The sequence below is a fragment of the Physcomitrium patens genome, chromosome 2 (assembly GCF_059467195.1).
Source record: "Physcomitrium patens ecotype Gransden chromosome 2, ASM5946719v1, whole genome shotgun sequence".
Taxonomy (NCBI): Eukaryota; Viridiplantae; Streptophyta; class Bryopsida; order Funariales; family Funariaceae; genus Physcomitrium; species Physcomitrium patens.
Window position 1 is genome coordinate 23,971,505 of NC_143411.1, and position 24,613 is coordinate 23,996,117.

At 34.0% G+C, this 24,613-nt stretch overlaps 2 protein-coding genes and 1 long non-coding RNA gene across 6 annotated transcripts; 2 read left to right on the forward strand and 1 right to left on the reverse strand.

The window, feature by feature from the left end:
* The first annotated feature begins 10,543 nt into the window (after positions 1-10,543).
* Positions 10,544-12,544, forward strand: LOC149989804 (uncharacterized). The gene is made up of 2 exons (XR_016501850.1): positions 10,544-10,681; positions 10,995-12,544. It is a non-coding gene; the product is annotated as an uncharacterized LOC149989804 (long non-coding RNA).
* A 2,411-nt stretch (positions 12,545-14,955) lies between these two features.
* LOC112294908 (uncharacterized) lies at positions 14,956-17,313 on the forward strand. 4 transcript variants are annotated; one of them, XR_002973485.3, is made up of 4 exons: positions 15,037-15,245; positions 15,420-16,310; positions 16,554-16,801; positions 17,099-17,313. XR_002973485.3 is itself a non-coding variant. In XM_024545913.3 (3 exons), the coding sequence occupies exons 1-3, from the start codon at positions 15,198-15,200 to the stop codon at positions 16,618-16,620; spliced, it is 990 nt and encodes a 329-aa protein (XP_024401681.1). In that variant the 5' UTR covers positions 14,956-15,197; the 3' UTR covers positions 16,621-17,313. The 4 variants fall into 4 exon arrangements, 2 of the variants coding, with proteins under 2 accessions (XP_024401681.1, XP_024401677.1); XR_016501851.1 differs by having other exon boundaries at positions 15,058-15,245; positions 15,420-16,294; XM_024545913.3 differs by having other exon boundaries at positions 14,956-15,245; positions 15,420-16,294; positions 16,554-17,313.
* Positions 17,314-17,692: 379 nt separating this feature from the next.
* LOC112278953 (pectinesterase/pectinesterase inhibitor 3) lies at positions 17,693-20,108 on the reverse strand. Its single transcript, XM_024512896.3, has 2 exons — positions 18,862-20,108; positions 17,693-18,731 (listed from the first exon to the last, which is right to left on the reverse strand). The coding sequence occupies exons 1-2, from the start codon at positions 19,859-19,861 to the stop codon at positions 18,043-18,045; spliced, it is 1,689 nt and encodes a 562-aa protein (XP_024368664.1). The 5' UTR covers positions 19,862-20,108; the 3' UTR covers positions 17,693-18,042.
* Between the last annotated feature and the right edge of the window lie 4,505 nt (positions 20,109-24,613).

The window sequence follows — 24,613 nt, forward strand, 5'->3', positions numbered from 1 at the left end:
CTAATCAATTTACTCCTTATTATTTTCAAAGAATCTAAGTAATCAAGCCAATATTCTATAAATAACTTATATTTGTAATAATAAATCACTTAAAAATTTAATGCCATGAATAATTCTTTTTTTAATTAATTTCTTTATTTTTATTTATTATTATTATTATTTTATTTCATTTTAATTAAAGTTTATTCATTGATAAAATTTCATCCTTGAATGGCAATTCTTCTTTGATAATATTTCATCCATTTACTTCATCTATATTTAAAAATTCATCCTTAATTAAAACTTCATCCAATAAATTTATCCAAAATCCTAATTCTATCAAATGCTACTTGGATGCCTTCTTAACCTAATTGGATGCATTATCTGGAGAATCTTGAATTCACCTTGTGATCTTTTACTGATAACAGTCTTGAAGATCGTTGCTGCCTCCACAGGCACTCCTTGAATCCCAATGAATCAGCACCTCCGTTGTACAGCCACTGAACCCAACGTGCGAATAAATCCAAGGTCAACAGGGTCGATGATGGAACAATCACCAGCGTGATACCTCACCCATTGCCACTAGTCTTGAAACTTTGATAACGTCCAACAGCGAACGAGAGGTAAGCTGAGATCCTTTGCTGCTTGCACCAATTCTTCAGCGAATGTGGGTTATGAGTCCACTGACGGTAGCAAGTAGGCAGGAGAGTAGAATTTTCATTAGAAACTTAAAATTTACTTCCCACAAGGACATCCAGCACACACTAGACACTGCAAAAACCTCAATGCTTTTGTCCGAGCCCTTCTGCTAATCGCTTCAGCGTCAGAAGTGTAGCACCATTCTTTGATACATCTTCGACTTTCACATGCCAGAATATTCACTATTTTCTACCAGTATGTCGATCATAGTCATCGTGCTGAGAGTCTCTAAACCAATTAATTGCTTCACAATGCAGCTCTGTATGAACTGTAATCCAAAACCCGGTCTTGCCGAGTGATTAAAGCGTGGTCCCTTCAACTGTGCTTTCTACATTCACAGTGCAACCCCAGATGATCTACTCAACTAACCACGACTTCAAGACACTAAAGCCCAGCAACAGAATCCGTGATTAGATAGACAGCAATAGTGTCTACGACCGAGATCTTGCGTGTATCAAGAAACCTCGTTATTTTACCGCCAATGCAATGCGCTCTAGCGCTTTACTGGTATGTCCAACAAGTTATCCTTGTCCTGCAGTATCGGAACCAGTACCGTTGAAATGAGAACAGCAGCCGCCACACCTCTAATCTGATGCGGAGCAACCTCGGTGCAGCAATTTCAGCCTTGAATAGAAATAGAGTAAAAACAGCCGAGAACACCAAAATTCCAAGATCTTTTTGTAGATCCAAGGCCTTGGTATTGTCACATTTTATATGCTATCTTTGAATATTCTAATATATGTTATGTGGATTAATGAGAAGTAAGGATTAGTTTCTTGGCAACACAACCCTTTGAGGAGGTCTTTAGGATTGCCAAGTATTATATGATGAACTAATAGTCAAGGATTGTGACTATTGGTGCCAATTTTTAGTAATAAAAAATTAAAAAAGATGGTTGATCTTGAAGTCATACATACAATGTTGTAGCTAGTTTCAAGAGCTAATAACTATTTTAGGAGAAGAGAGAGGGGAGGAGGGGCAATAGCCTTGGTATTGTCAACCATTATCTCATTTTTTAGAATGAGAGATAAGAAGTGTTTGTTGAGGCTGTTCAAGTTCTACTCAATTGACCACCTCTATAACTACTACCATAGTTAATTTCTATTATAAAATCAAGTAAATTTTTTGATAAATTTGGCGAGGATCTAGGATTCTTTTGTAGTATGGATGGAGGAGTCATAACATTCCATGCTAAAATGTGAAAATAAAACTAGTCAATACATTATGATGAAAGGAATACTAAGAGATAAGGAATGATGAACAAGTTTGTCAAACTTATGGTTTGACATACTATTAAGGACTTACAATCAGTCCTTGTAATTAGTCATATATATGGATGATACACAAGGCGAATTCATACCTTTGTTTATTTATTTAAGATGTAGATTTGCCAAAAGCGCTATCGATGTGCTAAATACTACACATTCTTTTATTACTATTAAGTTAGTTTAGATCAAGATGGATGTATCTTAATCTTGCTTTTCTAATAGAGATAAAACGTCTTTTCTTTTTATCTATATTTTTTATGCCATACTCTTAAGATACTCTTATAGTCTGCTAAATATGGATATTGATGCTGCTTAAGCCTCTTGAAGTATGGCATTGAAAGGTTGTAATTCCTTGACTATAACTTGAGCGGCATTTTTTAAGATGTGTAGGTAAATTTCATCCTTCAACCCAAATTATAAGATGGTGTCAACTAAAAATTACTTACAATTGGTAGTGTGGAGTGGAAGTAGCAAGAATAAGAATAAAAGAAGCACAACACAAAACAAGTAGAACAAGTACAATTAAGTAATTATATACTACAAAACTAGTCACAATCTATTTATTAATTTTTTACTTAATAAAAAGTAAAAAAAGTAAAAAATATATTTTTAGATATGTAATCTTTTTATCTTTCTAATGGTATATGATTCATATAAATCCGAATTACTAAGAATAATTTATAAAGGTTTAAAAATAATAAGTAAATAAATAAAATATTAAATAAATAATTTTTACCTCAAAGATAATTTACTTAAGAGATCAAGAATTCGAGCCTCACCAAGGCTCACAAGTAATATATACAGATGTCTAAAAGAGGCCACAAGGCCTTAGTCTTATCTTTCTAACTACCTTCAAGGTGCTACAATCCATATGGGACTTGTAAACCTCCTTTCTTACAAGGACTATACTAGCTACTAGTCATCCTATTTTCTACTAATAAAACTAATATTTTTGTATTTTTTGACTTCATCATGGTATTTAAAAATACCAAATTAGCCTGAAAACCTTGTGTGGCCTTTATATCTTGCTCCATTTCTTCATAATAGCTCCCAAAGTGGTAAAATTTATTTTTACCAAAGTCTTGAAAATTACTCTAAAAATTCCTAAATAATTCCAAATAAAATTTTAAAATTATTATAATATTTTTATAATATTAAAATAAATTTAAATCTATATTTTATTACCTTAATAAATTAATATTTTACTACTAAACCAATTAATATTTTAAACCAATATTTTAATATTAAATCAATATTTTAGTATTAATTAATATTTTACTTATTCATACATGGCTATTAAATATTAATTAATTGGTTTAACATTTTAATACTAAAATATTGGTTTAAAATTAATACTAACCAATTAATATTTTAATACTAAACCAATTAAGATAATTATCTCTAAGATTTATTAAGATTGCATTTCTATAACTAACAATCTAATTTTTTATTTGTCTAAAGATTTCTAAATTACTTGCTATATATTATGATTTTAAGTACTATAAATGCATCTTTTTTTCCTAAAAGAATTACTGAGTCAATTTGATGATTCATACATGGCTTTGAAAGTATCTTATTTTTATCATGTCATGTGAATTTTGTCTTGTAATTCTTATAACTCACCTTTTGCAGTAATATCATTATACTTAAATGCCATAAGTTTATCTTATTATTGAAAAATCAAATAATTTTTTTTCTTAAACTAAAATTTCAAGCTTTTTATCTTGTATGGTGTATTCTTTATATCTTTGAAGCTTGTAGATATGGATATGAGGTTATGCAGCTAGGCTATGTCTTGGACTAATTTCTTAATCTACAAATGTAATATTGTGTTGAACTTGTAGTATTGTAGATATGGTCTTCATAGTATTGTGACCTTTTAGTTTTTTTTATTGGCTATTCCCATCAACTCGCTTAATGTGAGGCTTAAGATTTTGTATTACAATTGAGTTTCTTAGATTACTACTTCTTGAGCTGTTTCTCTTTAACTATGGTATTATAAGTCCATTGCAATGATATGAACATCAATGTCAATATAAAAAAATTTATATTTGGATTCTTCATTGTATTATTATTATAAGGATTTATCCTTGTCATCCTCTTTTATCTTTGTTTGAATGTCTTTGATTAATTTTCAAGGAGGTATACATCCAAACTTAGTGACATAATGTCGATACTTGGTCATTTATGCCCAGATATTGGTTGTCTAAAGATTTGCACCATGCTATGCTTTGGATAAATTCTTGATACCACTTCTTAATTACTACCATCAAGAGCAGATAATAGAAACTATCTAATATTATACTATCAACTTACTTATTATTATGCATATTAATTTATGCCTGAATCTTGAGAATAATAGAAAATTACACATATGAATGGAATGCCATAGGAAAGAAAGAAAGAAATACTAAAAAAATGATAGAAAATAAAAAAAGTAGAAAGAATAGAAGTTGTAGGCACGAGATGGTAAGATAAATATATTATAAGATAAATTATTGCTACAAAGTATTTGTATAAAAAACCATATTAATATGAATATTTTTCAATGTTGTCATATTAGCCAATAATTTTATTGTCAATAAATAAACTACTTTATAATACTATTATCTTTAAATAATAAAGTAGTGATGTGGCAACTACAATCTCAAAGAGATGTACTATATACAACTCAAAATTGTGATCATATGATGATTTTGACTTTTCATTGCTTTCAAAGATTTATTCAATGTCTTTTAAAAGAATAGCATATAGGCATGTAGGATTAAGCTTACAAGTTTGTATTGACAAAATTTATTTTTATTTATTATAGCAAAACGTGAATCTTAATTATCCTAATTGATCAATTGTGAGTGCCATCAATAGACCTTAATTAGTAGAATTATTTCATCAATTGGACATTTAAATCAGGTTATGATATTTCCATAAAAGAATTTAGCAATGATTGGGGTGCTATTAGTTTTTAATGCACGTGCTTCATATTATTTTGTGATATAATCTATGGCTGCAAGTATATATTTATTTATTTTTTTTATAAGAAGTTTTATGAATTCAATAAAGTCAATTCTTTAATGCATAAATAGCATAAGTAGAAGTATGAATTATAATAGAATTTTCTTTTTTTTGTACAAATATTTATTTGGAAATTTGATACAAATAGTATAAAAAAACATATTTGTAGACATCTTTATGAAGCTTATACCACCAATATTTTACAGCAAGAAGTTTTTTTTAATAGTGGTATGCATTGTCTATTGTTATTCTATAGAACTGTTATGTAATGCTTGTATCAATTTATATTATTGTGTTGTTGAGACGTATAATTGGATAATATAATCCATCTCAAGTTTATATAATTTATCATAAATATAAGTATATAATAATACTTGGTATGAAAAATTGAATTAATAAAATCTTGTAAATATAGATGAGGTATGTCTGAAAGTTAGATATGCGATTATATTATGCATTCATTTTTTTGTGAATAAGGTTACATCCACAATAATATTACATAATTATGGATTTGAAAACAACTCATTGATACTCAAATCTGGTGTTGTATAGAGAGCTCTTGAGAGATATTTGATACTTATGTTTTATTTCTTGGAGATGTGAACAACTTTGAAATTATATTCCATAAACAACATTATCTATTGAACTATGCATAAAGTAATTATAAGTTGATTCATTAGGTGGAATAATATGTGATAATTAATGATAAATTAAAATCTATTTCCAAGCAAATAGTACTTATATTTTTTTTACGACATAGACCATTGCCAAAGCCTCATGTTTCATGGTCAAATAATTTTATTTTTTTGTGTTTAACCTTCAACTTACATGAAATACATATTCATCTATTTTTTTTGTATAGTTTTTTACAAGCATTATTCCTATAACAACATTAGATGTGTCAATGTATATTCAAAATTGAAGTTGCCAATTAGTACTAGCAATATTGGATGGTTGGTGTATATATATTTGACTTCCTCAAAAGCTTTGGCAGCTGCCATAAGTCAATGTAGCTTGTATTTATATTCAGATTTATTAATTTTGGATACATGCAAGATTAAGTATGTTAGATTTTTTATAAATATTTGTTAAATTAAGTAATCTTATAAATTCTTTATATGGTTTTTTGATTGCAAGGTGTAAGCATATTTTGTATTTATTTGATTTTTTCAAGATTTGGAAATTTTTCCAAATAAAAAATAATACATCCAACTATAAGCCCAAAAGAGAATACAAATATATATTTATTTGTATTGAGGTTGATGTCATATTTTTGACAAGATTCAAAGATTTGTTGTATATGTTGAATGTGTTTTTCCTTAGATCCATAGATCATTCTATCATCAAAGTATATTTGAAAGAATTTTTAGAAATATGATTTAAATACAAATTCCATCATGCATTGGAATGTAATTGGTATATTTTTTTTACCAAACGAAATTTATTTGAATTAAAATCGTCCTTATTTGTAAAAAATACTATTTTATTTTTGTTCTCTATAGCCATAGCCACTTAGTAGTATTCTGAGAAATAATTTATAAAGCAATATATCTTGTGGCTACTACCTCGTCAATAAATTATTTCTTATACAAAAGTGATAATGATCTTTTTTTGTAGCAATGTTTAATCAATAGATATCTATACAAATTTTTAAAGCTCATGATTTTTTTGAGATGATTACCATGGATGACAACCATGGAGCAAAATCCACAAGCAAAATAAATTTGGCTTGTACAAGTTTGTCTAGGTCTTGCTTCATAGTTTGAATGTAGTTGGAGTTTATTTGATATTGCATCTATAAATTGGAGTGGTATTTGGAACAAGATCAATCAAATGATCTCTTATTTTTACAAGTATTTTTCTTAAATCTTCTTCTAATTAAGCAAATATGTTTTGATATTTACAAAATAATATAATTGCAATGGTTTTTATGTCACTAGATACATTAATGTTTATTTTGATATGTTTAAGTTTTGAGGGTGTCTCAAGATTAATAAGTTTTGTTTTTTTTTTAAACTATGTATCCACCTTGTAATTGTTTGTCCTTCTAGTTTATTATATGTTAATTTTTTTATTAATGACAAACTAAACTTGGAATTCAAAATTAAAATTTGGAGATATATCAAATTGTTTGTGGTTTGTTATGACTATAAGATTTACTTTCTTGACAAAAATCAAGTAAGATTCGAGTGCATACATAAGCTCTTTTTAATCTAGATTTAATTTGGAAGTCCAATTATTATCCATGATTTATTGAGTCATTGAGATTTTTTCTTAAATGATGCAATTATTGACACAAATGTGCATGTATAGATATTGGCAATGAATGGTGATGTTTTTGCTAAATCAATTTTGAAATGCATTCATATCTTATAACCATAGCCTTCTTATGATGTCCAAGAAGTGACTTTTAATAGAAATCTCAATTATTAATAAAAATAACTGATATATAGATATCTTAGGTGGATATAATTATATTTTATAATATTCTGAGGAGCTTGATCTAAGCATTATTTTTCATATAGAGTAAAAATGATACAACCTTGGATTTAAAAAGTTTAAAGAACTTACAAATATAATTTTCTATGACATTAATACCAATCTCTTATCCACCAATATATTAATTAGTTGATGCTTTTGAATATGAATCTCAATAATTACAACATTTAGATCTATAGCTATGGCATTTAAGTTTGCAACCACTTGTGGTGATGGTTTGGGCCATGTCTTATGTTTTACATATGTTAATATTTCAAGATTCACTTTGAATAACTAAGCAAAAAAAATTATAACTGCAATATTGTTACATATATTCTATATTGCAATTTCTTTGACATTGGTATTAATTGATTTTGTGACCTTGTTTGTGCATAGATCATGTAGTATTTGTTTGCAAATCTTTTCAAGCAACTTCCAATGCTTTATATCATAAAAGAAGTAAGATTCTTGTTTTTCTTTTGTAGGTACTTCAGGTTGGCATTAGTTAGCTTAATGTCATATTTTATGAAATTTGCTTGAGAATATATTGGGCTCTTGTCTGAAGAAGATAAAATAAAAATTATAACAACAAGATCTTAATAATTCTAATAGAATCCTAAACAAATTCCAATTAAATTATAACAATGCTAATCAATCTTTCAATGAAATGTCAAGAGAAGTCTTAAAGAAATTTCAAATAAAACATAAAGAAATTATAAACTAACCTTAATGAAATGTATATAATAAAAAATCCTAAAGAAATATCAATATAAAATCTTTTTTAAATATTAAAAATAAAAATCTTAAATGATTCTTAATCAAAGTTTTATGTAATCTTCAATAAAACTTAATAAAATCCTAAATCAATTCTAACCAAAAGATTAATTAAATCCTAATAAAATTCTAATAAAATCCTAACCAAATTTGAAACAAATTCTAAATCCTTGCCAAATCATAATAAAATTCTAAACCAATTCTACTAAATTCTAAATTCTAAATCAAACTCTAATGAAATCCTAATAAAATCCTAAATTCTAAATAATCCAAAGAAAATTCTAAATAAATCTTAATCACTTTCTAAAGCTATTTTAAAATTTTAATAAATATTAATAAAGTAGTCAATCTTAACTAAGCTTTCATTTATATTTCAATCCACAATCAAGTAAAAAACACACAAAATTTGAAGAGAATCAAACTCATCAATTGAAAAAAATGCTCCTAAAACTTCTTGGATGTTAGTCGCTTCTCTTCTCTAATTTGAATATTGATCTTCTAATAGTAATTTCTCCTTATTAAATTATTAAATTAATTCAAAAATTGGCTGGTGTATAGATTTCTAAGTCTAAATTTCTTTCACCAATTTTTGCTTTAATCAAATTGGCGGATGTTGTGAGATTTTAAAAACCTTCATTGATTCTAAATTTTAATTGTCTAAGACCATAACCTTATTGTTTGATTAATATCAAAATTTTCAAACAAATTTAAGACAAACTCAATTATAGACTAAAATAATTTCATTTATAAATATACTATGACACTCATAATATCCTCAAAATTTTGAACTTCTTTGTATTTCAAAATCCAAACCCATTGGATATATCTTTCTTTTTGAAAAGTACTCAAAACCTCAATATGCCTTCAAATTACATGAATTAACTTTCAAAAATCCTATTAAAAGTTTTCTCCCAAATCCCACTCTTTAATCAACCAAAAAAACCTTGGAATTGCTATAGGTACACAATTTCATGCTTCAAAATCTGATTTTGACTTAGATTCACATCTGGTCCTTTTTTAGTATCAATTTTTGGTATTTTGAAATAATAATTATTAAAAACTATTCTTAAATCTCTTTTAAACATGTCCATATTAATTATTTATTTCATTTACTTTTATTTGTTTCATTTATACTCCTATAAAGTAAGTAGAAGTCTCTTTTATAAGAAAGTAATATTAGCACTTATTAATTTTTATTATCTCTTTGTCTATTAATTATATTTCTAAGATAATTTGCTAAAATATTTTAATTTAAGCTTCTCTATAATAAAATCATTTCTTTCTTGTTTCACCTAATGATTAAGTTATTCACAACATTGGGTACTTTTCATAGCATACTTGGCCTCTATCATTGATGATGTCAATAAATGTGGTTCTTTAATATTTGTGATCATTATTTCTTTATAACATAGGTTTTGTTGATTATGATATTTTGCCCATTATTGATGTGCATGAGCACAATCACTGATTTGGTGATTTCTTCTACATTCAAAATATGGGCATGATTATAAGGATCAACTCATATTTTGTTATATTATAGATGGAATGTATTGCATTCAATTTCCTCCTCCAATTCTATGGTTGTATGTGAGTCATGGAATTGACTCATTGATATGTTTTAGTACAAAAAATGCACATACAATGTTTAAAGTCACTATTTTAGTAAGTTAGTGTAGAAGTTTGGAGATAAATAGCAAAAAATTAGCATGACAATTGTAAGAAGGGGCTTTGGTAGAATTTTTGAGAAGAAATTTACAACAAATATTTTCTCCTTAAACTAGCTAATATAAATTCTGATATTTAATAGTAGTTTTACTATTATGACTTGTTTAATTAGAGTAGAATCTAAGAAGAATCTTTGATCCAAATCAATCCTAAAAAAAGAAAAAAAAGAAAAAAAAGAAATTGAAAAGGAAGAAGAAGGAACTAGAAAAAGCAAAAGGACAAAAGGAGGAAGCAGAAAAGAAAAAGAGAAGAGATAAAAAAAAATGAGAAGTTAATGAGGAGGGCGAGAGGTTGCCCAAAAATGGCGGCAGCCTCCCCGTCGATAGGGGACCGGGCCGCCTTGGACCCCCTCTCTGTATTTTTTGTTTTTCTTTTGGGTTTTTTGTTTATTTTCGGTAGAGAGAATTCTGGCTACGATCGCCACAGAATTCTCCTTGGATTTTTTTTTGTGTGTGTGCGGCGGAGGTTGTTGCGTTGTGTCTAGGTTGCAACTCCGTTTCTTTTAGTAGTGTCACGGCTTGAACCGCTTGAAGCTTTTTTCTTGGTTATGTTATTGCCGTTCCCTTGGCCCTGTCGTTTTCCTTCCGGAGCTGGCGTCTGCTTCCTGCATGCTGCGGCTGGGCTGCAGTGGTCTCCTCCGGCGCCGTGGAGCTCTTGGGATGCTCTTAGGCGCTAGCCGGAGTGCTGGGATTTTTTGCCTACGTCGATTCTCGTGCGGGGAAGAAGCTCTCACTACTGGATCCTCGGTGCGATCATAAATATCTCTTCTGCTCTTGCGTGCGTGGTTGTATTCTAGGGTGACGTCGTTGAAGGCGATGGTTGCTGTCGATAGTGTGGAGTGGCTCGTGATTTTGCAATTGCTTTAGAAGTTCTACAACGAGTGGCGTGCTCCAGTTTGTTTTGTCATCACCCCCTTCGTTGGTGGTTCCCATTCTCGAGATTTGATTTTCGTCATAGTCGTCGTCGACGTCCTCATGACTGTGTACAGGGAAGCTACATCAATTGGGTTTACGTTATTTTTTTGGATTTTTTTCCTTCTCTTTGGGGATGCGACAAAAGTTGGCCGTCCAGGTGTTTTGCTGTGGTGGTTGTGCGTTGCGGCTGAGTGTTGAATGCGACTAGCATCGCATTGAGCTGGTTGCGGTGTGGTACATCCGAGGCTCACCCAGTCTTCACGTTCCCGTTCCAGTTGTCGAGCAGCCGCATGTGGTGACATCTATACGTTGGGTGGTAATGCCTCCGGTGAAGGTAGTTGCGATTGGTCAAGAAGATCGACGACATTGTTTGAGTAGAATCCTTCCCTGTTTTGATTTTTTGTAGGTTCTTTCTTAGGCTCCAATTGTCACGGTATTTCCGTAATTCAATTTTCTTGTGGAGCGGTTCCCTGGCGCCGCGAAGTTGCTGATCTGGTGGCGGTGGCAGCAGTCACTGTGTGCGGCTGTTGGTTTCAGCGGTGCTGATCCCCTCGTCATCGACGTTCGACCTCGTGGCGACTGGAGCTTCGATGCGGTCCAGATCTCCTTTTCTCTGTTTTCTCGTTCATGTGCTGTGTTTTTTTTCAAAGCTCCGTAGGTTGCGGTGTGCTGCGGCAAGGATGTTGTGTATTTTGGTGTTGCAGTAATGTTGCGAATTGCAACGGTGCCTCCAACTTCCCTTTTGTATTCCCTCTTGGTCACTGGAGTTAGCGAATCCTGGACTTTGCGGCTGTGGACGTTGCTGTATTGGGGTTTCAAGGAGCAAGCTGGTTCATATGTTTCCTTAGGTGGCGTTCTTTTTCTGGTAGAGTGCAGAAGCATTGCCGGTGTTTCTTACGTCAAATTCCTCTTGCGGTGTCGGCAGTGTTCAGCTCGTGGTTAGTGTAGCAAGGTGCAATAAAAGATCACCTGCACCGAATTCTTGTTATTTTTGTTCTCCGCCTTGTTGACCAGTGGTGTTTGGCAACAAGGCAACGTTGCCATTATCATTCTCTGAGTGCGGCTGGATCAACAATTTAGGAGTAGTGCTGTAATGCAAGTCAATCTCCTTGGCCCAAGATTGATTGGAGCGGCCCAAGATTGTCCTTACAAAGTTACGCATTGTCGGAGCTACTGGTGGTTTGATCTCTGCAATTGGTGAACCTGCTGCTCAACGGATCGAGAGGAAAGAGCTGCGGTTGTAGTAGATCAGCGGCACTGTGAGCATGCTCTTGTGTTTGAGGTGGCTCAAGGCGGCTGTTAGAGGAAGGATTTAAAAAATTGGATTGCTCATTTCGAAGTTGCGCGCGCCGAACCAGTTGAGCGGGAACATCAACCTTGGAGCGGCGATCTACTGTAACAATTGCTCGAGAGGGTATGGAGCTTGCTGGGCAACGACGACGACCTATGTTCATCCACAACTCCTCTTTGTACAATCTCAAGTGGGAGAGTAAATTAGGTTAAGGCACAAATTAGGATTTGGATGAATAAGTGTAGATGAAGTTTAATTAAGAATGAATTGAGTAGTTAAGAAATTATTCAAAGATGAGAAGTGATTCACGGATGATAATTTATGCATGGATGAAGTTTTGTAAATGGACGAAATTTTATTCATATAAAATAAAATAAAAATAATAAAAAAAAATTAAGAATTAAGAGAGGGAAATGCTTGACATGCATTTTGTAATTAATTTGCCATTGGAGGTGAGTTATTGGTAGAGGTTTTGCTTAATGATTTGGGTGTTTTAATAAGATTAAAGGGTGATTTAATTAGAATTTGAATAAACTTGTCTAGGTAATTCACTTTTTGTGAACTATGACAACCTTATAAATAGTGGAGAGTTGTTATTTCCACACTCAGTGATTTAAGGAGTTCAAGATGAGATTGATTACTTTAAGCATTTCTTCAATGCTATTGGATTGCATATACATCATATCTTATTAGATGCTTGGTATTAAATCATGTTTGAACCACAAGGTTTTGATGAAATCACTAAAAATATCATCAAGTTTATCTACAAGATCCATGAATTGATCTATACAATCTTCTATTGTTCTCCTTGTCACCCAAAAATTGCATCATGCCAAAATGAGAATGTCCCACCATCATTGTCATTGTTGCCAAATTGTCTTATGACTAGCTTGCTTAATTTTTGTCAATTCCAAGATGATATTGTCATTGGTTCTTATGCATCTAAATTGTTTCACAAAGTTTGGTTCAAACTCTTTCAAAGTAGACATTGGATGCCTATAAATAAAAGATAAAAAATAATATAATGCCGACCTCTTGTAATATTGTTCCAAATATTTGTTTTCATATTTTCAATGATGTGATCCTGTTAATTTTTGCTACAATAAAGTATGCTTTGATGTATTTATTGGAATCACTTATATAATTAAATTTGAATTACTTTAGGTTAGGTTATCTCAAGTTGACTACCATTGCTTGGATTGAAATGGATATTTCAAGTGGATTTTCTCATGGGATCTAGCTATAGCTTTCTTCCATTTTTTTTGCTTAGTTGTTGTATTTGGGGTCTGGAACTCAGGTTGTGAATTCCAAACTACTTGCTTAAGTTCCTTGTAACATTGTAACATCTCTTGTAAAGTTGTTTCCATATGGTCTTCCATTGCCATGGTATATGCACTATGCTGTTATATACTATGCTACTTCTTGACTATTTCTTAAGTGTTTTTTCCAATTTTTGAGTACCCTCTACCTTACTATATCCCTTGTTAATTTTGACAACCTTATAATGGTACATTATCTTCATGCTTACCATTCCTTTGACATCATGCCATTGAGGTACTTTGGTGGATATAAGTATAGGCTCCTTAAATAGATAACATCCTTGTAGTTGGATGTGTATATTGTAGGCAAGTAATAGTGGCTTTAACAACCCCTTATATATATATATATATATATATAATTTTATTTTTAAAAAATTAGATAAAAAATATTATACCATCTTATTTTGAAACTATAAAATAAATCTTGTACAGACATTTGTGGTCAAAATCTATAATTTCTAGTTGTACAACAACTGGAGCCTTCATAGGAATTAAAGGTTTGCACTTGGTAAAGATTAAAGTCTACACCCTTTCATGTATGAAAAAATGCACTCTGAATCTTCTACATAACAACACTATGTTTGAACTTTGTTCTCATTCAAAATCAAATTTATAATCCACCAATCCAGACTGATCCAAACTAAAAGAGAATAAAAATATTACATTAAAAAAAAAAAAAAAAAAAAAAACTTGATGCATGTTGCTTGGAAGTGCAAATTAAAAAAACATTTTGATCTATTAAACCCTAATTATTGCATAGCACCCAAGTGCAATTATTGGACAACCCCCACAGTACAGATCATCACGTGATCAAGTTCCCCAGTGATTGATTTTAGCGGAAGAGGCCATCCACAAATTTTTGGTTTAGGTTGCATAAATTACACCTAGATCATTCTACCTACTTTTCATTCCAAGCTGTCACTATTCCTCTTATACACCCCTCAAACAAATAGTAAACCACATTTTTATTTTATTTAATACTTCATTTTTTTAGTGAAAAGATTTTCTAAGCATTTCACCAATTTCAACACTCACAATTTGTAGAGAAAAAGTGGACTTCATCCGCTATGAATTTTCTTCCGTGAACACAACAACCAAGAATGAACCCCCAGATAGGGCACCAAAGAGAATACATCTGTGAAAGCAATGTTCATTCAATCACAGAGATCATGCAAGTTTGAAATTTTCTAGTACGTATATTTCAATTTGTGATCTGTACTTCAGGAGCAACAAACACAACCCCAAAGAACATGGATGGGCTGCCTTTCTAGATGTAACACTAAATTCAACAAGATTAAGCATATTTCATTATACAGTTGCCACTATGACTTGACCTAGAGATCTCTGAAGTAGTTGGGATTTCCTTTAACACATCATACAATCTTTCTAGCCATATCAACAACGTGAAACACAACACTTTAGTATCGAAGGTGGTGGGCCACTGGGGCACAAGGAAGTTCGATTTCGGGTCGTAACAACGAGCAGTTGGCGCCGCCGATGTCAATGGTGCGGATGATGAAGAAGATGAACAAGCGGCTGCGAGGGTCCGAAGCGGACAGAGCACTCGCAGTGTGAGCTGAATGCGAAGGGAGTGATAGCTAGATCCGAACACCTCGCCACCTCCAAGCTCGCCAATCTTCTTCGTCCTCCTCTTCCTCATACGACTAGATCACAAACCAGTCCTGGCTTCGTGATCACCTCTGTTTTTTAGCACGCTCGTGGATCAGCCCCCATCGCCATGAGCCACGATGTATCGGAATCGTTGGGCGGGAACGCTTACCCCGAGGTAACGTCGTCACTTCCCCTCCTCACTTCACACCTCTACTGCGCTTATTCCACGGCATTTTACATTTCGTGAAATCTCTGTTCTGATTGAACCATTTCTAGAGTGAATCGTGATGGGGTGTCGTGGGGGTGGTGTGTGCGGCGGGGGTTTTGGGTTTTTGTATTTTTTTGGTAGTTACAAGCGCATTTGGAAGGGTTGAAGGCGGCAGCGGAAGCAGCAGGGTCGTGTTTATTCCACGAGATCAATGATGCTGTCACTTGGAAGAAGCCGGCATTCTTCACTTGTTCCAGCGGAGTCATGCTCTGGGGCCAGTTGCACTCTCTCATGCAAGGATCCGTTGAGAAGAATCTCGATAGCCAGCTTGGCCCATATACGAAGAATAAACCTGGAGATTGCCATAGCACCATCTTGCAGCAGGCTTTTCGATACAGAGTGCCGGCTCGCAAAGGCCTGTGGAAGGTGGAGGTAGCATATCTTGGCGGCGTCGCATCCTCCCCGCCCATTGGGTTCGTGTGCCACAACGTCGATGTGGATGGGGCAGATCTGTTGCTTCGAGCGGCTGTTGTAGGTGCCTCCCTCTCCAATGATCATCAAGATCGTGAAATTGTTTTCGTCAATCGTTACGATTGGGGACGTTGGGGCTGTTGTAGAGGTGACACCCTCGTGACAGAAATTCTCGAACCGGAGGAAAATTCGAAGGGTCTAGGAAAAAAGACTAGCTCCGAGGATAAATTTGACGACGAAGAGTATTCTGAATACCTTGTGGCGAACAGGTTCATGCTTGTGGACGCGCAGGGTTTCCCTCATCTTGTTCAAGCACTCAAAGATGGAAAGAAGCTCGACAGACAAAATTACCTTTTTAGTTATCAGAAGGATTCTACTTCTTCTTCGACAACGCCTTCAGAGGAATCACCTTCAGACTCTTTTGGCGTCAACTTGTGCATAGATGAATTTGACTATGAGCTCGGTTGGATGGCATTTCAGAATGGAGAGCTTGTTGGATTTGTGTATGACGGAGTATATTGTGATCTGGACGCAAGCCGTTTGAGGTATGGCGAAACTGTGGTATGTGAATTTGCACCCCGCATTATTCCATGACATGGCTATTATTGTGTTTTAGCATTCAGTTCTGGTTTCTTTAGTCTTTCTTCTTCGTGTTTTATGATTCTAGCCGTTTTTGTTTCAATTCCAAATTGAAAATTTTGCATGACTTTGTCGGTACAGAAATTGTAAAATCAGTAGCAACCTCACCTTTGCAGTGAATGCTTATTTCACCATGGGCTTCGCCATTTGGATATTTTTGAACAGGTTGAAAAACCCGTGGACACATCTCATTCTGATGATTGCGGCGACTTCAGTTATGGCAAAGCAATAAATCCCTTTCACTGACAAGTGTCTGCAACCAGTTCCGCATTTGGCAGCCCCGGGAAAGTCTCAAGAAATGCATGTGCATCTGCATCCTCCTATGTTTCTCTCCTATTTCAACCCGGTCACATAATCATCGTATTGAAGTACAGGAGGTGTGAAGTATATTTCAGATCTCAAACATGTTTCAGGTCTACCACGACCCAACTAATTATCGCTTCTAAATATCAGTTTGCAAGCTGCTAACTTTTACTCAGGATCACTAGAGCTAGAATGGAGGTTTGACTACAAGCCCACTGTCAGCTTCAATTATTGTCTTGATAATCTGTGCTCTCGTGTAATTCTCAATTAAATTGTCTGGAGCATCATGGTGAACCCTTTCGAGCCACAGCGAGAAGTTGGTGTAGACGCGCAGATTGTTAACTTTAGTCTTGGTCAGTTCAACGGTTCTTCGATCAGAAGGGAATTGACTTAATGCCTCGATGCAGGTACACTTGTGAGACAAACAATAGGCATGATGTTGTGCGTTGTTGAAGTGACAATTAGCTGCAATTTGTTCAGTTTCTTAATCAGATAGATAGTCCTCAGTTGAATTGCCAGCATGTTATATAGCTACGTGTACCGTTTATTCATTGGTCACAGTGAACTTTATTACCAACCGACAAGATCAGCAAAAGCAGATGGTGCAATGATTGAAACCGTTCTTCTGTCTTTCTTATAACTGCGAGTGTATCTTTTTCTCTCATTGATAGCAGTGAAAAAAAGGGAAACATTAAATTCTTTCACTGTACAGAGGTGTTGTTACTATTCCCTGTATTTGTTCATATTCAATCGTATTGTAAAAGTTAAGGGAAAAATGTATTATAAATTGACACTTTCCAGCAGAAGCAAATCGCAGCTATTTGTAACGGGTGAAGAAACTGTTCACAAACTATCGTCATTTTCTAAATAATTACTGGCTCCCTTGACTATACCTCCTTTTCAATGAGATTACAGTTGGTGATTTTAGGTGTGTAATTTATCCTATTCATTCAAGTAGACCAATTTTTAAAATTTTCATGATTCATCTAATTCTTATCAAAGTTTTCTAATTTATTTTAAAGACATTACATCAGAGTCAATGAATAAAATCAATTCTATTTTAAATCATAATCTACATAAGTAGTATTATAAAAAAAATTCAATGTAGTATTTTGAATCCACTAGTTTGATCAATTTTTGAACTAAAATTAATAATACTAATTGGAATTTTTATTTTATCGATAATTTTTTTTTAAAGAATCAGGTCCTTGGTATTTTTTTCACTAACCTATTACTACTAGACTAATATAATATAATGGTCTTAAGCTTAATATCTAAACATCTTGTCAACTCTTGTACCACATGACTAAGAAATTGTTGTTCTTGATTAGGAGTTCAATCCAATAGATTTCTACAGCTGCGGGTTGTAAATTATGGTAGTCTGTGGCAGCCAGGTTTCACCCGTAATAAAAGAATTAACAGTAAACTTATTCGCCACTCTTACGTCTTGGATTTGAGTCGACCATTTCACGCGACGAGACGTATCCGAGCCAGCGCCAATATTCTTGTATTCGCCATAGACGAGAGTCTTGAGCGCAAAGGTGCCATCCCATGGTAGCCATCCCTCAGCGCTGATTACACTCCCTACTGAGCATGTGAGAAATACTGTTCTGGAAAATTCCTTCCACGGTCGGCCAAAGTAACTACTCACGACCTGGTTCTTCAGGCTTTTGAGCTCCGGGGCCGCGTCCACGATACACTTGTGAAACGAGAATCCTGTGTTTTGAGAGTTTGTGGTCCTACCCTGCGCCGTGAAGGTGTTCTGTTGCCCGGGCATCGGCACGCGGCCTAGCAAAGTACAGGTTTGAAACACAGCAGCCGCATTGCCGAATATGTAGTCAACCTTGCCGGAGATGGTACAGTCTTTGTAGAATTGCCGGTTGCTGTGAGCGTACATCGTGTCTTGGTACGCTTCGAAGGAACACCGCCAGAAAGCGGTCTTGTCACCCTGGACCTTGAGCGCTACAGCTTGGTGATTCCAGGGGCCAGCCGTGTTGCGAACTGTGAAATCTAGCCCCAGAAAATTTGGCGCTATTACATCTGCGCAACTATTTCAAACAAGATTTAAATTATAACTGTAATCAGCCGCTTCACTTCTGGCTGTTGATACCCCAGAAAAGCTTGCACTCTATAAAGAATCAGTGAAGATGAAATGGTTTACATGACGTACAAAAGGTGGCGGTTGCGAACGTTGTGAGATTGGAGCCCACGACGCTTCTGCTTCCCGTTACAATAGTGTCGCCAATACCGTCTCCCATAATAACCATATTCTTCGCAGATTTCGGCACCTCCACATACTCACTCCACACACCAGCCTTGACGTGGATGACCCATTTCTTTGAGCTGTTCTTCGGCGCCGCACCAATGGCCGCTTGGATGGACTTATACTTTCCGGAGCCGTCTTTGGCTACAATGGCATTCACGATCGTCAATCTTGTTCTATCACCACCCGCCTGCATTAGTTTCCGATCTGCGGGACGCATCCACTTCGGGAAGTCGTCGTTTCCAAGCTCGTAGACAAGACTGTCGCTGAGCTCACTTTGAAGCAGACGACGATTGTGACTGTCAACATTATCCAAACTCGCAACTCCGAAGCTGCTGATGGAACCAACCAGCGAGACGGAATTTGCAATCAATGTCGTGACACTCATAGATCTGGTCAATATCGAATCTCTCAGCCCCCCGCCAACCTCGCTAAAACCATCCAAACAAGTGATGTGGTTCGTCAATGCGGAACTCATCCACGTCAAGGTGTCTTCTATTTGCTGCTTGAACTTCAGCGGGTTGAGAGTGGCGAGCCTTGCGAGCGCTTGTTTAAGATAATCTTGGGAGTCCTGAAGGACAAACTCACATGCAGTGAGGGCAGACTCTTTTCCTCTGCCACTAGCTCCGGACCGCAAACTTGTGGCGTACGTATAGAAGCTCCCCACTCCTCCCAATGCTGTTTGGATGCCGATGCTAGCAAGGTCGCGCGGCCCGGACGTGGCAGCGAGGGGATGCGCGGCAAGAGACGCCACACAAGAGTCGCGATCGTGAGCTTGGTTGCACATCAAACGCACCATCCTTGGGGCTTCGAGAGCAACGACATTACCATCTCCAGCTTGGGCAAGAGATGCTAGCAACGACACAGCAACTGCAAACCATATGGCATCATGCAAGCCGAACATCATTTCCCACTACCGTCGCAGACTCATCCACGACAAGATCAATCTCGAACTCCTGGACTGAACTGGAACCACTGTATTTCGCCAATCCTACCGCAGCACAAATCTAGACGTAGCTACCCACCATGCGTGCTCAATCACAGATTTCGCAATGAGGGTCGGAGTCAAGGTTGGAATCGGACGAAACTGCACTTAAAACACAGCTTATCCTTGGCGATCGATAGATTTCGGATCCGAAGTCAGCTGCGTCAATAGAACCTGGGTGGAAACGAGGTGGAAAGTTCCATGCTTCTGCTGTTGCTGCTGTGGCTCCAGAAGGGCTGCCCATCAGGTGGAATTGGAGCAACATGGGTTGTCATTAGAATTACTGTCTGCGTCAACTTCCTGGATTCGCAAGCTCGTGTTTCAGGCTCCTGATTCCGCCAGATCCTGCAAGTCTCGGTGACTCTTTATTGATCAATGCGCCTACCTCAGTAAGAATTTATTTGATAGATACTTTACGGTGGTGTCTGCCATCATCGCCTGATAGTTTAAAGGTCACTGACCAGCACTCTATGTTTTTCGAGGATCATCTCACTCGGTGCCTAGCCAAGTGGATCTCAATCAAACAATTCTGTGCGTTTCGAAAAGGATCTATTGTCTAGAATTTTTGTAAACAAACTTAATCTTCGAGTGGACTCGCACCCTAAGCCATCCCGAGGCTCACCCTGGGCGTTAAGAAGGGCGCGCTCATTACCACTGATCTGTGACCACCACTTCCCAGAAGAGGCAGAAGCAGCTCGGCAGAATTCAATGCCTAACAGAAACTTCCGATCCAAGATCTGTCACGCCTCTTTAAAGCGCTGACACCGCAAATCATCCTAGCTTCCACGCGCTAGGTAGCATACACCCACTTGCCAGAGTTCGTGCGGCGACGGTGGCGATGTATTGAAGAGCTTTCGAAGAGGGATTTCCGTCACCCATGTCAACCGCCAGCCCGCAGTGAACGCGTTGCTAAGCGTCACTTGGCCATCACACCAGCGGCCTCCGCTTGCTGCATGTTTCACAGATCATTCTCATTCCGGCACCAGCATTTTATATCTGAAAGTTCATTTTGGACGATTTTGGTTTAGATTTTTTTGTTAAGTTTACTTGGTTTAGTTTGGTGAATAATTTTTTTTTGGAAGTTTTTGGATATAATATAAAGTAAGAAGAGGCAATTGAATGGACCAAATCATTGTTTTGTTACAAGTCTAAATATGTCAATCCTTACTTTAATTCATAAAATTTTGAGAAGTATAAATATTTGGTTTCTTATTTTAAATCATTATTTTAGGCAATTTTCAACCTAACTTCTTGTGTTTTTCTAAAAACCACTTCTTTGAAGTAAATCCAATACAAATTTTGGGAGACAACATTATTCATACTATGTAAGAAAAAATTGCATTTTGTCTTATTTTTTTCTCTTTGGGCTTTTGGACTTATTTTTCTTAGTATAAAGCCAATTCGAGGAGGCTTTTAGATTTCAATCAATCAAAACACTTAAAAGTTGTAATTTCTCAATTTATTTCTTAAGTATAATTGATCCTAAAATTATAGGAATTAGACACTAGGATTAAGAAGCATGGCCCTAATTAATGTACAATAGTGCAATTAAGCAATAAATATCATAGATTCATTGTAGAAAATCTTCTATAAATAGAAATAAAACTTTGGAGATAAAAAATTAAAAGTACTATTTTTCATCAAGTCTTGAGTAGACTCTATGCATCATGGACATGAATCATAATAAAATTCTACAGAAGAAATACACTCTTCTGACACTCAAAATGAAAAAGTAGACAAATTAAAGATAGATATAAGAAAGAAATTAAAATGACTATTCTTAAATACAAAGATATTAGAAATTTTGGAGCTTAAATAAGAACATGAAAAAGGCATTGATAAGACGTAGGAAGGCCTTATTTTTGCCACTATATTTACAACTTAATTAAAGAATTATGTGGCAACATCTTATAGATTACATGACATGTGTCTAACTTGCAAGATAAGTTTTTTACAAGTGTGCTACATGGCCAACCTTTACCATAAGTAGCCAACATATACAACATGTAATGAACTTGTAAAAAAAGTGGTCAACATATACAATACGTGATTAACTTGTTGGCTAAGTTTTTAATCTATTAATCACCTAAAAATACTTGTAAAAAAAATCCACTTCTATAAAGCTCTTAAAAAATATTTTTATAAGATGTTATCAAATTTATTTATTTCTATTTAACTCCTTTTATCTTCCTAATTACTAATGGTAATATTGATGTCTATAATGATATCTCGCTTTGTAAAAATAAGTTCTTCAAGGAGAAATAATTACTATATTAAAGAAATTCATAATGTGGAAAATTATATTTATCACTTATTCTAATCTTTATTTGCTTTAAAGATAGTTGATAGGTCTTTTCAACCATTGATAGTATCCAATAATAAGATAAAAAGATTATTTTGTGATTTATTTATAATTATAGGCTTGGTAACTTCTTTCAAAATATTTGGAATACCATCAATAATATTATCAAACCTTAAGAGTCTCTTCTAAGGTTGTCATTCTAGAAGTATTAAATCTCATTATTTATTCAAATAAAAAATTATTTTTCTTAAGAGCCTTTATGTTTATTATAATATCTTGAAGGTTGTAAGAAATTCAATTTGCTGTTTAGTAACTCAACAAACAATATTTCTTGAGTTGACTTTATTAATTATTGATCCTCTATCTTTTTAATGCTATAAATATATAAAATCTATAAATAATAATAGAAGATAAATACTACTTCTTTTTATAGAATATAATCTTTATTAAACTTATTTTCTTTTAAAACAAAGAATAAAAAATTCTTTGTTTTAATAGATTTTATTGATAAAAAGCATCATCTTTTTTTGTTATATTTGAAAGTTTCTTATATAATTTCTACATATATTTATTAATACTAAATCTACACCAATGTATAAGATAATCTAGCCTATTTTTGCATTATATTGAGTTCAAGATTTTTTTAATCTTAAACTCTTATTTTTTGTTTAATTTTATAAAAAGAAGTGGCATTTGTTTTCTTCTTGATATATCCATTGTCTTATATAGCTTAAAAAAAATGTATAGAATATAGAATGGATCTTCAATGAAACAAGATTGGATTCTTTAAGGTTTAAAACCTTACAAAATCCATAATAACAAAGATCTCAATATAATATAAGACCAAGTACAATAGAATAAAATTGAAAGTAAATAAATAGAATAGAACTTGAAAGATAGGACTCACTAAAAGAAAATAAAACCAAATTTAATCAAACAAAATCAAATAGAATAGAATAAAAAAACCAAGCTTTATTAAGAGAAAGAATTTGAAGCCATATTTGACCAAATGTCCAAATGGCTTTAGTTAGTCATATTTATACTTTGTTCAAATATCCTAGAATTTTTAAGAATGTTCCTAATGGTGGATTCTACTAAAATAACTACTTTCTTAGAAAATTTTAGAAATAGACTCCACTTGATAACTGTCTTAAGCCTTTCTAAAAGGATCTATAGTAGATCCTACATAAACCACTATTCTAAACTAAATTCTAAAAATTTCTCAAAAACAACTCCACACACATATCTCTATGTACAAATAATTCCAATATCCTATACATGCCATGTTATAGTTAATTCTCTTCTATTAATATAGAATATCCTCATTTTATTCACGATAGTATTTTTAAATATTTTCCTAACAATGAATGAGGTTCTATGCAGGTTTCTACGTTGCATTGTAGATGGGATAACCTTTCTAGAGAACTTTGTACTGAAATTGCAGATGTCCATTTTTAAGGCAAAGGTAGCAATGCTCCAAAATACTATCTACTTCATATTCTTATTGGTCATCAATTGCAACCGGTGATGGTGGTGGTGATTAGTATCGGTCCGAAAAGTGCTTTAGTTCAATGTGAAATTCTTTGAGCTATAAAGCATAGAAGATTGGATGGACTCAAATATATGGTAGAAGCTCAAGGCGGTATATAACATCAAAAATTATTGCAGAAATGTAGAAAGGTCCAAGCCATTAAGGTGTTAGTTTATGGACTTGGGTTGATGTAACAAGTGAAAGGTTGACATTGGAGAGTAATACTTGGTCACCCTCTCAAAAAGTCTTCTATTGGTGGTGGTTATCTGCATATTGCTTCTATTAATTCTATGTAATAAAAAAATAATATTGTGCTTCTTGCAAGCTTATTGTAAGTCATTGTATAAACTCTTCTATTATTAGATTATTAAATTATTGGTATCAATGGGACAATGAAGAATTTCTGATATAATTGGATGCTGATTGGTATTCAAGAAGAATGGTGAATAATTGGTACTTGCTTGAGTGTTATTATTATAGGAAAATTTTAATGGCATCAAATATTCATCATAGACATTATGGTGAATTGCTACAAATATCCATAGCATATCTTCTAGGGTCTAATTTGTAGACTCCATTTGTTAATTTATTTGAGGATAAAAGGCTATAGACATGGCAAGTCATGTACGTAATAGGATGAATAAGGCTTGTCAAAAACTTCCTAAGAAGCACAAGTCTCAATTTCAAATAATGACATGAAGTAATCTGTAGTGATGAAAGACAATATCAAAAAGATTTGTGTAAGTGTTGGATCATTAATATCAGAGACTATAGCAAAGTGAAGTTTCTTTTAGAGTTGGTCCACAAAGACAACAACTACAATATCATTGTGAGGTATTTG

Coding starts and splice junctions, on each gene's coding strand:
- LOC112278953 (XM_024512896.3), bottom strand. CDS start 19,861: ATGATGTTCGGCTTGCATGATGCCATATGGTTTGCAGTTGCTGTGTCG. Junction 18,732..18,861: donor GTTCGCAACCGCCACCTTTT/GTACGTCATGTA, acceptor ATAGTTGCGCAG/ATGTAATAGCGCCAAATTTT.
- LOC112294908 (XM_024545909.3), top strand. CDS start 15,198: ATGAGCCACGATGTATCGGAATCGTTGGGCGGGAACGCTTACCCCGAG. Junction 15,246..15,419: donor GCGGGAACGCTTACCCCGAG/GTAACGTCGTCA, acceptor TTTTTTTGGTAG/TTACAAGCGCATTTGGAAGG. Junction 16,311..16,553: donor TGAGGTATGGCGAAACTGTG/GTATGTGAATTT, acceptor ATTTTTGAACAG/GTTGAAAAACCCGTGGACAC.